This window comes from Pseudonaja textilis, chromosome 3, assembly GCF_049901715.1.
Source record: "Pseudonaja textilis isolate UNSWEBS1 chromosome 3, rPseTex1.2, whole genome shotgun sequence".
Taxonomy (NCBI): Eukaryota; Metazoa; Chordata; class Lepidosauria; order Squamata; family Elapidae; genus Pseudonaja; species Pseudonaja textilis.
In genome coordinates, this window is record NC_141992.1 from 112,052,359 (window position 1) to 112,065,715 (window position 13,357).

The window sequence follows — 13,357 nt, forward strand, 5'->3', positions numbered from 1 at the left end:
TCAGTGGCCATCTTGGATTCAAGCCTTCCACCACGAGGTGAACAGCCATTTTGTAAGCCCGGGGGCCATTTATACCCTAAGGGGCTTAATAGAAAAATTTCTAAATAGCTTCTTTCCAACGCAAGAGCGTTTATTTTACAAATGGAGCAAGATAAGGCTCTGGCAGAGCTTTCTCCCCCAGTGGAACAGTCTCTTAAGCCCAATAGGAGAAAAAGACGTAGGCAACGCACCCAATCAATCCAGAGGAAGGTGGCTGCTAAAATCAAAGCTAAGGCTCTAGCCCCTAAGAAGGCAACTCAGGCTGAATTGAGGGCAGAGAAGCGCAGACAGGCAGCTCTAGAGAGGCAGTTCAACAGAACTATTCAACAGGAGGGAGTGCAACTACAGCATGTTTCAGGTGATACTCGTGGACCCCAACCAAGCCCTCCCAGGGGAGGAGAAGTTATCTATGAGCCTTTCCATCCTCCATCCTAGTCTCCTGAGGCTCTTGCTGTACAGTCAGATCTGCAGGATTTAAGCAGATCTGGGCCTTATTTCCAACAGGCTTCTGTGCCCTATGCTCCTCCCTCTCCCTCCAGGCCTCGAACCTCTCCTCAATCTAGGCCTGAAGCCACCTTCACTCCCACAGCAGCGGGCCTTCAGCCTTCTGCCTCTACCTTTGAGCATAGACCAAGGGATATCCAAGATGTAGTCTCATCAGCCATTAGGCAGGGATTGGCTGAAGGCTTCAAGCAAATTCTTCAACCTCTGGAAAGGGTTCAGGCCCTTCTCCCTTCTCAATCTATAGGTTCCTTGCCTCATCATCCTGATTTACACAGGCCTCAGGGCCTCAGGGTCCATTCTTCTCTACCAGAATGGGAGGAGGTTGATGAGGAAGGAAGGGCTTCACCATCTGAACACAGTTACTCTTCTCATTCAGAGTGTGAAGAGGGTGAGATTTTTGAGCAAAATCTTTCAGAGGAAGAGGTTTCTCGCCCAGAGCAGACATCCTCTACATTGGTCTTCAAACCTACTTTCTTCAGACCATTACTCAGCAAGGCCTTGGTCACTGCCAAGCTGTTGCCAGAGGAAGTGGCTCCCGAGCCACAAGGAAATGCCTCTAGCCAAGGGGATTTGCTCTTCTCCAAGCCTGTAGTGCATGCAGAGGTTTTGCCTTCTCCCATTTTGTTCCTGGACATGGTCAAGGAGCAGTGTGCTTCTCCTTCAGCAGGTCCTCACCCATCTTCTCTAGATAAGCATTTCTACAATGTCAGTGCAGCTCTGGACAATGCCCTGGCAGTGCCTTCTGTTGACATTCTGCTTCTGGCTTCATTCTCATCTTCTGGCACTCCCACGGAGCCAGAAGATATCCTGAAACCGGATGATAAACGTTCCGAACAGGCCCTCCGGCGCAATCACCAGGCTGCTCCTTGGGCTGTTCGGGCTTCAACAGCAGCATCCTTCTTCACCAGGGCATCCATACGGTGGCTGTGCCAACTCCAGAATAGATTGCTTGTTTCTGACCTTCGGTCTCACCAAGACCTTAAGAAGATTATTGCAGCAGCGGAATTCACTGCGGATGCCACTCTCAATTCTGCCAAATTTGCATCCAAGGCCATGTCATCTTCTGTAGCAGCAAGAAGACTTTTATGGCTCCGAAATTGGCAGGCGGAGTCACACCGAAAATGGAGGCTGGCTTCAGTTCCATTTGCAGGCGATAAGCTTTTTGGCGATTCTCTGGAACCTTATCTCATCGAAACCAGAGATAAACGTAAAATTCTCTCTTCCTCTGGGAAGAAAGCCGACTATTGCCCTGCTCCTTATCGCCCTCCTGCCTTCTGAGTGGAGACCTCATCTCGCTTCCCCCACTCTCACAGGCCATACTCCCAACACTAAGACCAATGGGCAGAAACATCTGGCAGGCAACAACCTTCTACTGGAAAACGGCCCTTTCGGGTGAAGGGAGTCATTCCTTCCGTCGCTCTAAGTAATCCCTCGTTCTCCCCACCCATCAGAGGTCGCCTTGCCTTTGCCTCCAAATGGGAGGAGTTAATGACGGACGCCTGGGTGCTCAACACTATTAGGTCAGGGTTACAATTGGACTTCCTAACCCCATCCCCCCCATTTTTTTTTATCTGTCCTGTGTCTCGGGACATTTCCAAGCAAGCCCTCATGAATCAGGCCAATTAGCACCTTCTCGAAATCAGGGCTATCCTGATCCTCCGTCTCAACAGGGACGTGGACTTTACTCTCACCTTTTCATTGTTCCCAAAGCCTCAGGGGGGTGGCGAGCCATACTTGATCTAAAATTTCTCAACCAATTTGTAAAATACAGGTGATTTAAAATGCAGATTCTGCATTCTATTTTAGAGAGCGTTCGGGAGGGCAACCTCCTCTCTTCCATTGATCTCACTGAGGCTTACCTCCACCTCCCAATTTGGCCTCATCATCACCAGTTTCTCAGTTTCTGTTATCAGAATACCCATTACCAGTATCGAGCACTTCTCTTCGGCCTCTCATCGGCTCTAAGGGTCTTCACAAAGGTTCTGGCAGCATTGGTGGCATCTCTGCATTCTATTCCAGTGAGGATCCAATGCTACTTGGATGACATTTTGATTCTTTCCTGTTCCATCCTTGCGACCCATCGGGATTTGCAAATTACCCTGTCATGTCTCCAGAGCCACGGATTTTCCATCAACACCAAAAAGAGCCAGCTCTCTCCTACAACCAAATTGCAACACTTGGGAGCAGCCATCGATACCATGTCGTGCCAGGTTTTCCTGTCCCCAGCTCATGGAAAGACCCTTGCAGAGATCATCAGCCAAATCCAGCAACATCAAATTGTCCCCCTGTTGCTGCTGTCCAGACTTCTGGGGGAGATGGTTTCCTGTATTGGCATCATCCCGTGGGCTCAGCTCCACTCCCAAGCCCTCCAATGGTTCCTGCTTCCCTACCAACGAGTAGGAACCAGCCACTCATCCATCAAGGTCTCACTCCCGCCACAAATCCGGAGATCTCTCAATTGGTGGCATTCCCTATCTATCTGGAGGGGACTCCTGTTCAGGGACCCAGACAGGCTAGTGATAACCATCAATGCCAGCCTCCTGGGTTGGGGTTCCCATATGCAGGGCCAGATAGCTCAGGGCATTTGGTCCAGATCTGAACAGACCCTTCCCATAAATTGGCTAGAGCTCTCAAGCATTTCAGGCACTCAGTGACCAGCTCTCATGTTCTAGTCCTTCGGAAAACATGGCCGCAAAGGCTCATGTCAACCGGCAAGGGGGGATGAGGTCCAAAGCCCTCATGAGATAGGCTCTACGGTTGGGGTTATGGCCAGAGAAACACCTGTTATAGATCTCGGCGGACCACATCTCCGGGGTCGGCAACTCCCAGGCCGACTGGATCAGCAGGAGCCTAGTCAACCAGGCAGAATGGTCCATTCCTCCATCTCTATTCAGGGATCTTTCCCTCAGATTCGGAACAGCGGAGGTGGATCTTTTCTCCACTCCTCAAAACGCCCAAGTCACCAGATTCTTCACCAGGTTTCCTTGCCAGGGAGTGGAGGGGACCAATGCTCTTCAGTGAAGATGGCCTAAGGGTCTCCTCTACGCCTTTCCCCTGCTTCCCATCATTCCGGCAATAATTCGGAAGAGGTTGGAAGAACGTGCGGAGCTCCTGGCACCCTATTAGCCAAGGAGGCCCTGGTTTGCGGACCTGGTCAACCTATCAGTGGCTTCTCCTTGGAGGATCCCTGCCCATCTAATCTCCCTTCACCAGGAGGCCCTGCTCCATCCAGAGCCCCAGTGGTTCAAGTTGACTGTGTGGCACTTGAGCAGCAGCTGCTAGAGGAGGCTGATCTTCTAGAAGGGGTCATTCTCACTATCCTGGCTTCTCGCAAACCTTCTACAAGGCGCATCTATGATGCCACCTGGAAGGCTTTTTCCCGATGGTGCCTCAGGGAGGGTCTTTCTCCTGCTTCAGCCCAGTTGGCAGAAGTTCTTAGCTTCCTTCAGCATGTGCTGGAGAAGGGTTTGGCCCCAACACCTTATACAGGCAGGTCGCGGCCCTCTCCTCAGTCCTTTCATGGGGTTCTCTTCCTTCCTTATCCCATCACACTTCAGTCAGGAGGTTTTTTAAAGGGGCCTCCAACCTGCACCCTCCAGTGGTTCACAGGTATCCTTCCTGGGACCTTCATTTGGTCCTTAATGCCCTTACAAAGCCCCCCTTTGAATCCCTTAGAACAGTGTCTCTCCGTTTCCTGACTCTGAAGGTAGTGTTCCTTGTTGCCATCACTTCTGCCAGGAGGGTTTCCGAGCTTGCTGCTCTTTCCATCAGACAGGACCTTTGTTCCTTTCACGATGATAGGGTTGTTCTTCGTCTGGACCCCTCATTTATTCCGAAGGTTAACACCTGGTTTCACAGGTCCCAGGACATTGTTTTGCCTGACTTCTGTTCTCTCCCGCACCATGACTTAGAGCGGCAGTGGCACATGCTAGATGTAAGAAGGGCTCTTAGAATATACATTAAGCGCACTTCCTCCTTCAGGAAGTCGGAAGCCATGTTTGTTTCCTTTTTCCCTTCTCACTTGGGGCACAAGGCCTCTTCTCCTACTATTAGCAGGTGGGTCAGGTCTTGCATTGAGCAGGCCTACAAAGCTGCGGCCCTTCCGGTTCCCCGAGGTCTGACGGCGCACTCTACCAGAAGCGCGGCCACTTCTGCTGCCTGGGCGACCCAAGCATCCTTGGAGGAGATCTGTCGTGCGGCCACGTGGACATCCCTGTCTCCTTTCATCAGACACTACCGTCTGGATGCTTTTGCCTCGGCAACTGCAGCCTTCGGCAGACAGGTGCTTCAACAAGTGGTTCCACAGTTGATGTGATGAGCCAGACGAGGACCTGCCCGTGGACATGCAAACTTTGGTATGTCCCATCCTGGGCTCTCGATGCAGCATGGAGGAGAATGGGCGTTGGTAGAAGTTACCGTGAATGCCCTTTCTATCTATGCTGCGAGAGAGCCCAGCCTCTCCCTTGATTCGTCCGGAGACGGTAAGACATCTTTCTGTATTTATTTTGGACTTTCAGAGACACCTTTCAGTCTGTCAAGTATCTTTGCCAAAGCTGGGGTCTCCTGGGGGCTGGCTTTTATATCTTAGTACAGACTCAGCTATGACGTCATAGGAAGGAGTCAACCCATCCTGGGTTCTCTCACAGCATAGATTGAAAGGACGTTCACGGTAACTTCTACCAACGCCCATTCTGCCCTCAGGTGCTTTGGAGAATAACTTGACTCCCTCTTCTTTGTGGCAATCCCTGAGATACTGGAACACTGCTATCATGTCACCCCAGTCCTTCTTTTCATTAAACCAGACACACCCAATTCCAGCAATTGTTCTTTATATGTTTTAGCCCCCAGTCCCCTAATCATTTGTGTTGCTCCTCTCTGCACTCTTTTTAGTCTTTAACATCTTGTTTACATTGTGGTGACCAAAACTGGAGGCAGTATTCCAAGTGTGGCCTTACCAAGGCATTATAAAGTGGTGGTCTTGATTTTGTCCCTCTGTTAATGCAGCCTACAACTGTGTTGGCTTTTTTGACAGCTGGAGCACACTGCTGGATCATATTTAAGTTATTGTCCATTAGGACTCCTAGATCTCTCTCACAGTTACTACTATTGAATGAGGGCACACACAACTTCTGAAAGGAAGCTATTCCATGGTTGGTTGTTCTCACCATTAGGAAATTTCTCATTAGTTCTAGATTGCTTCTCTCCTTGATTAGTTTCCAGCAAGATTAGTCTTGTTTTCTGGAGCTTTGAAAAATAGATTGACCCCCTCATCTTTGTGGCAGCTCCTTAAATATTGGAACATTGGTATCATGTCTTCTAGACCAGACATACCCAATTTGTGCAACCATTCTTCATTATATTTTATTTTGGTCGTATTAGCCTTTTCACAGCTTATGTTGATTGTGCTGTAGTGAGTTGAGTGGTCAGGCACTTTTTGATAAAGTTGTATTGGTATTCATTTGTTGGAAGATGCGTACATTATATTTTTTTCTTATCCTGGTGTTCAGGGTTGTTGCAGTATGTTCGTGCTCATCTAAATAGTGTTCTTATAAAGTTTCTCTTGTTTTTTTTTTTTTGTAGTGGAGTACTTGGGTGGTATATCTGGTTTTACAATACCCTTGTATTTCTAATTTGCCATTGTTGCCTGTGCTGATAGGGATATCCAGGAAGGGTAGCGTGTTGTTGTTTTCTTCCCTTGTGAATTTTATTTCTTTGAAGATATTGTTGATAGTTCTTAGAGTATTTACATACTATATTAACATGATAACCTTCCCCAGAGTAATCTCAGAGTTCTGTGTCAGTTGAAATGAATCTAGATAAAAATGTCTATTTATGCTGAAGCTTGTCATTTACCAACTGCTTGAGTATTTTCCAAGGAAGAATATATTAGCTATTAATCTCCTCTGGGTCAATAACAATTCAATTGCTACCTTCTTTTAAATAAGCTCCTTTTATAAACAATGTATACCATGTCCCATACTACACATTATCTATCATTTATTGTTTGTAGGCTAAAGAATGTAATGGTATCAAAATTCCAGTTGACACTAGTAAGCCGAATCCCAATGAAGTGGAATTTGATAATTTATACTTGGATATGAATGGCATTATCCATCCTTGTACACATCCTGAGGACAAGTGAGTGGCATTTTTATTTAAATAAGGAGTCAGCATTTGTGGTATCTGAAATATTAATGTGATACCTTACACTGCAGGCCAGCACCCAAAAATGAAGATGAAATGATGGTTGCAATTTTTGAGTATATTGACAGGCTATTCAACATTGTAAGACCAAGGCGACTTCTGTACATGGCAATAGATGGAGTGGTAAGTATATTTTAAAAATGCTAACTTATTCAGGGTTTTTTTAAATAACAGTATGAGACTTTCGTAGCAAAAATATTTTTTTGCAAAGTAGACATATAAAAATGGTATTTTAATATTGATTTAATGTTTATTTCATTTATATTAACTAGCCAATATCAGTACTTCGATATATGTTACAAAACTTTGAGGGATAGTGGACTACAGTGAAAGCCTATTTAATTATTGCACATGTATTTATGGAGATGGCATGTGAGAAAATCAGTAATAAATATATTTTTCTCACTTAACTGAATCAAATAAATAATATTAATATTGTATAATAACACTTTAAAACTTCCCAGAATTGTTCATAGTGCAGCAGTCTACAGTATAAATATTGCTGCTTGTGTGTGAATGTATGTGTTTGTGTAATTTCTATATAAACTTTCAAATATAATGATACAATCTCTTCATAGTTTAATAGGAAGACAAAAAATAAGAGCAATGTCAGTTAAATTGTTAATGCTAATACTCCTTTTCTAGGCTCCCCGAGCAAAGATGAATCAACAAAGATCCAGAAGATTCAGAGCATCAAAAGAAGGAATGGAGGGTGCAGAAGAAAAACAGAGAATTAGACAAGAAATTATAGAGAAAGGTAAATTGATGATCTAACATTTTTCATTAATAAGTAATTTGGAGATGGGGTTCTTTCCTGCTTTTATGTAGTAGAGCAAAATAGTCATGCAAATGCATGATTAATTGGGTTGCACAGTTTCTGTCTTATCTTAATTCACAAGATTCTGGTTAAATGTATTATAATTTACACTTAAAATGCCATGACTGGAAATCCTTCGACAACTTGTCTTGAGAGAAGATCCACCAAATAGTAAAGAATTTTTAATTGAGTAAATAGTTATATTGGATTAGAACCATTATGGTAGGTGGTCATCAGATTTACTTGTGAATTCCAGAAGAGAGTTATCAGTAAAGTAAAATGCTATGGGTTAAGATTAATTATATAAAATATATGTCTGTATTGTTTCATCTCCTAATTTTATCTGTTAGATTAGTCTTCAGTTCTGTTACATGTTTTTTTTAAAGGTGGCTTTCTACCTCCAGAGGAAATTAAGGAAAGATTTGACAGCAATTGCATAACTCCAGTAAGTAGAACTACTATTATCTCCCAAACTGAGACCAGAGATAGTTTTGGTCACAGTCTATTGGTTGATTAACTACCGCTTGGCTGTGGGTTTCTAATTCATCTGAGACTGATTACAGTTAAGATCTAGTAATTATTTTTGCAAAGGCTGTTTGCATTTGCAGAGGGTGAAGGTGCCACCTAAAATGCTACATTACAGAACTAATTAGGAAAAAATCTTAGAGTTCAGGATGCTACTTTGATTGCAGTAGTTGCAGTGTGAAGTCTAAGTAGGAACTTGTAGCAAGACATAAATGGAAGAGGAAAATGTCAAAAGATATATCTCTTAGTGCACGTGCTGTTTTTTCTCTTATCTCTCAACTGAATGTGCATAATATAACTAAAATTCTTATGTTCATTTCTCTCCTTCCCTTGCCACATGTTTGCTAAGAACAACATGAAGGGCAAAGTCATCCAACAGAAAATAATGCTTTTGAGAAAAGTATTCCCAAGTTTAACTTTGGGCTGAGTTTGTATGAGGAGAGAGGATGAAAAGAAGTTTTTCCATAATTCAGTTTCTAAAATAAGAACCTAATTTTTTTACTTTCAAAACTCAAGTTTGCACAGTGCTCATTCTGATGGATAATGTCATAACTTAATATCAGTGACATAACTTATAAATCTGGAAACAGGATTTTGTGAAATTTGAAGGGGTTTTTTTTGTCAACCAAAATAGCCATCATTTTAAAAACTGATTATAGTTTTAACTCTTAGATTTCTCACATTATCCAAATGGATGTAATGGGGTCTTCTGGCTAGATGAATATAATTTTATAGTTAATTTTAAATGTACTTGCAGCTATTCTCTCTGTATTGTTCCATTTGATAAAAGCCTTACTGGTTGGAGAATCCAAAGTGTGGGTAGTGTCTGCTTCCTTGTTTGAAGTCAGTCAAAGCTTAGTCCCGCCTCCTACTGAGCATGCCCAGTTTTTGACTCAGTCTTCATGCAAGGAAGACACACGGAGAGAGTGTGCAAGAGAAAAGGAAATGTAGTCACGCTTTGGATTCCAAAACAATTCAAAATAACACAAAAGAAAGCGAACTGTGAGTATAGCGAGCCGGGCAGAAGCCACAAGCAAGCGGGGAAGCCACAGTGTGGTAGCACAGCGGGGAAGCGCCAAACAGCTGTTTGGCACTTAGAAGAAAGCTGCCAGGGCTCCAAAAGAGCGGGTGGGCTAGCACTCGGCCATCCTGAAGCACAGTGGCCACAAGAAGAGGGGCCCAAAGGGGAAGACAGACTGGTGCTCGGCTATCCTGAGGCCGCAGGGGGAAAGCGCAGGGGAAAAGCTTAGAAGAAAGCTGCCACAGCCCCAAACAAGCAGGCGGTCATCCCTCAAGGCATACAGAGCCGCTTCCCAAAGAAGGGGGTCCCAAGCAGTTTAGGAGAGTTACTACTCAGTTGCGGCTGAGCACACTCTAAAAGAAGACCCTGTAAAGCCCACCTGGTCTGGGGGCTACAGTCACTACTCAGTTGCAGCTGAGCATATACTCGAGCAGTCAGGAATCATGAGACTGCAGCAGCAGAGCTCCAGGGTAGGCAAAACTGCCTGTGCCCAGGAACAAAGGGGACAACTTGGCTGATTTTTCAGAAACGGAGGCAGGCTTGGAGAATAAGGGATCTCCTGACCCAAGCGAACAGGTCTCTAAAGGACCTAAGATGGCCAGTAGATGGGAAAGGAGCCCCTGTATATGGTCATGGATGTTCAGAGCTAACTAAGCTAATCTTACTATATTCAAATGCATACAAATTGTGTTTATGTAAATTTGTTAAACTATTTTAAAACAATCCTGCCAATACAAATAGAGCGTAATAACACTATACCTCTTAAGTTAGAGAGTTAAGATCAATTTTGTTTTATGGTTAAAATGCTCACTACAGTTTTTGGCAGGTTACAGCAAGATTCATTTTTCTTAAAGTATGATTTCACAACTTTGGAAACTTTGGGGTTTTTGACCCACTCAAGCTAGTGTATATTTGTGTTTATTAAATATGTTTATTTTAAAAATTACTCAATCTTGTCCCCAAACATTATTTTATGTTCTTGTTATGTAGGGAACAGAATTTATGGACAATCTTGCTAAATGTCTTCGTTATTATATTGCTGATCGTTTAAATAATGATCCAGGATGGAAAAACTTAACGGCAAGTTTTTATCAAATGACATTTCAATCCACTAATAGAATGTCAAGATTTTTTTTATTAATATCCAGTTTAGGAAGCATAGATATCGGTCTTAGGAATATGTACATAATTTCCTTCATATATAATTTTATAATGCTCTTTATTTCAAAAGATTGAAGTGTAAGATGAAATATATTGGTTTGTAACAAGAGTAAGATGTAATGGTAGTGGAATAAGTAATCATATATTGAAAAATAAGGAAATGTAAAAGATGTCTTGATGTTGATAACAATGCATATAATTTTATTTTATGTTTTTAAACTTTGGAAAATTAACAAAATATTTTTTTAAAAGATTATTAATGAATATATAACATACATATTTTATGATTGTAACCCCACTCAGATGGGGGGGTGGAATCAAATTTATAAATAAAAAATAGTCAATTTCTGACAGTGACCGGAAAGTAAAGCTTGTGATTTTAATGTCTTTTAAAACAGTGGTCGCCAACTGGTGGGCTGGGGACCACTGGTGGTCCACGAGAAAATTTTGGTGGTCCGCAGCGAAATGCCCCCCCCCAAAGTAATTAATCCAGGCTGCATAGGAACACAAGGCTGCGCTGCCCACATGGCCCGCAGGAACCCAAAACCAACGGCAGAGGAGGGAAATCCGCCCTGGGGTGGCTTGTTGACAGTGGGAAACTCGGTCCCGTATTCCAGAGCTGCAGTAGTCACAGGACTGGGCCTTTGGTCATCCCAGAGCAACTGCTCCTCCACTCGGGTGCACCGGCCTGCCATGGACTGGAGGAGCTGTTCTGGGATGACCAAAGGGCCAGTCTTGTGACTACTGCAGCTTTGGAATATGGGACCGACTTTCCCACCAACGTCAGCAAGCCACCGTCAAAATTCATATTAGTGGTCCGTGGAATTTAAAATTATGAGTTTGGTGGTCCTTGGGATCCAAAAGGTTGGCAACCCCTGTTTTAAAAGACTTTAAAAGGGTCTGCCACAGTTAATTGCTTCATCTCCTGCTTCTGAAACCCACAGAAGACTGCTGTCCTGCAATCTCCTCATAAGGAGCAGCCATCTGGTGCACATGAGTCTCTCCCATCCTTTCCTTGTCTGGGGAGGTACCAAAGAATGAGTCACTGGTTCTTCAGTCTTTCTTGTGGGCATCAGCTCTGCCTTCACCAAGATATCTCCAATTTTCCGTTCCTCCCTCGGAGGTTCTAGATCTGAGTGTATCTGAGGTGATTTGTGTTTCTGAGAATATAAATATCAGTGTTCTTCCAGTTTTTGTTTTTAAAAATTACTCAAGTCCTCAAAAGTTTAGAAAATATTGTGCCAGATGTGCATTAGTAGTAATTTTCATGCTGATATTCTATATTGAATATTTTATTTTATAACTTATATTGCTTCTTTTTGTTATTGACAGGTTATTTTATCTGATGCAAGTGCTCCAGGTGAGGGTGAACACAAAATAATGGATTACATACGAAGGCAAAGAGGTAGGAATATTATGCTTTTTACAGGAGAATATGCAGTTTACTAGAATTATTGGATAACTTTGAGCAGTTTGAATTAATGTATTACTGTTTTATACAACAGGGTTTGTCAAAATACTCATGTGTGCAGAGAAATAAGTTTCATGTGATTGTAGTAATAGTTTAGTGCATGTACAACTTAAACAAAGATATAAAATCAAAATTTAAAAATACAAAAATAGGCTTAGCGCTCTTGATATTAGTCTTTATAGCAATTTAAATTGTGTACCTGATTTTAAAGTACAGGAAGTCCTCAACTTATCGCCATAATAAAGCCTTCCCAGTAAGGTCAGAAATCATGGCAATCATTAAGTGAGGTGCTTACATAATTGTCTTGCTTAACAACCACAATCTCTGCTTTTCTTGTTGCAATCATTAAGCAGAACATGGGGTGCCTTCAGTGTGAGGGCGGCCTTGGTATAAGCGGGGGAGAGATTAGTCAGTCGTAAGAATGGATCATCAAGCACACAATTTTGTTTATTTGCTGGTGGGGACACTATTGGCCATACGTTCAGGCAGATGTCATGAGTCCATTCAACATCATCGTATTTTGAATGGTCACTGAACAAATAGTTGAGGACCACCTGTGTGTAACAGAGGTACATTTCATACAAACTAACATGCATCTGTGAAGTGAGATCGTAAACTTTTAAAAATGTGGCTTTTTGGAAGCTTCATTCCTTAAATATGTTCTTTTGGTGGAGAGTTCTAGAGAATTTCTCTCATTTATGAAATATTGTTTCTCCAATGTTTGCAATATAATTTAAAAAGAAAACTCTTCTAATGTGTTAAAAACATGTTGATTTCAATCAGTCATTGATTGAAATTGACTGATGTTGGACAGTCTTTCTGATTAAAACATTAAGATAGGCTAAATTGAAGAGACCCAAAAGTTGATTTATATAGCAGTTTAGTTTTGATGCCTTCAAACCTTAGTCCAACAATAATTATTACCTTATTTAAAGGGAAGTTACTAATTCTACAGAATGAACGGAGCAAGAGAAACCATGCAGCAGAATTGAAAATACATATCAATATATGCTTAATGAATTGGCTAGATGGATACATTGATACATGCTTTGTTTCTTCTCAACGTCTTTGAACTGAATTGATGTATCCAATTTTTTATATATCATATATCATACCGTGTTTCTCACAAAATAAGGCCGGGCCTTTTTTTTTTTTGACCCCTGAAAAAACGGCTAGGCCGTCTTTTCGGGGGTGACTTAATTTCCTCCCCCACCTAGACCAGCCCATGTGCATGTACCTCTCCACGAGGCCGTTTCTATTGGACGACGAAAGCTTCCCAAAGGCAGAGTCCCCAGCTGTTTCAGGGCGAGGCGTGGCTGCCCATGTCCCCTCGCCATTAGGCAGTGTCTTTCGGGCGATGGAAGCTCCCCAAGGCCAGTCATCAACCACTTCGACTGGCCAGTAGAAGTGGCCTCTGGGTGAGCGCACACTCCACTCGCCGTAAGGCCGCTTCTGTTGGCCGACAAAAGCTCCCCAAAGGCAGAGTCCCCAGCTGTTTCAGGGCGAGGCATGGCTTCCCATGTCCCCTTGCCATTAGGCAGTGTCTTTCGGGCGATGGAAGCTCCCCAAGGGCAATCACCAGCCACTTCGATCGGCCAGTAGAAGTGGCCTCAGG

General features: G+C 43.2%; 1 protein-coding gene across 1 annotated transcript in view; it reads left to right on the forward strand.

The window, feature by feature from the left end:
• XRN2 (5'-3' exoribonuclease 2) overlaps positions 1-13,357 on the forward strand; it is a 71,785-nt gene that overhangs the window by 5,154 nt on the left and 53,274 nt on the right. The window contains exons 2-7 of the mRNA XM_026700985.2: positions 6,554-6,681; positions 6,759-6,870; positions 7,393-7,504; positions 7,951-8,009; positions 10,101-10,190; positions 11,604-11,676. Of these exons, the coding sequence (XP_026556770.1) occupies positions 6,554-6,681; positions 6,759-6,870; positions 7,393-7,504; positions 7,951-8,009; positions 10,101-10,190; positions 11,604-11,676 (574 nt within the window). The remainder of the gene's footprint in view (positions 1-6,553; positions 6,682-6,758; positions 6,871-7,392; positions 7,505-7,950; positions 8,010-10,100; positions 10,191-11,603; positions 11,677-13,357) is intronic.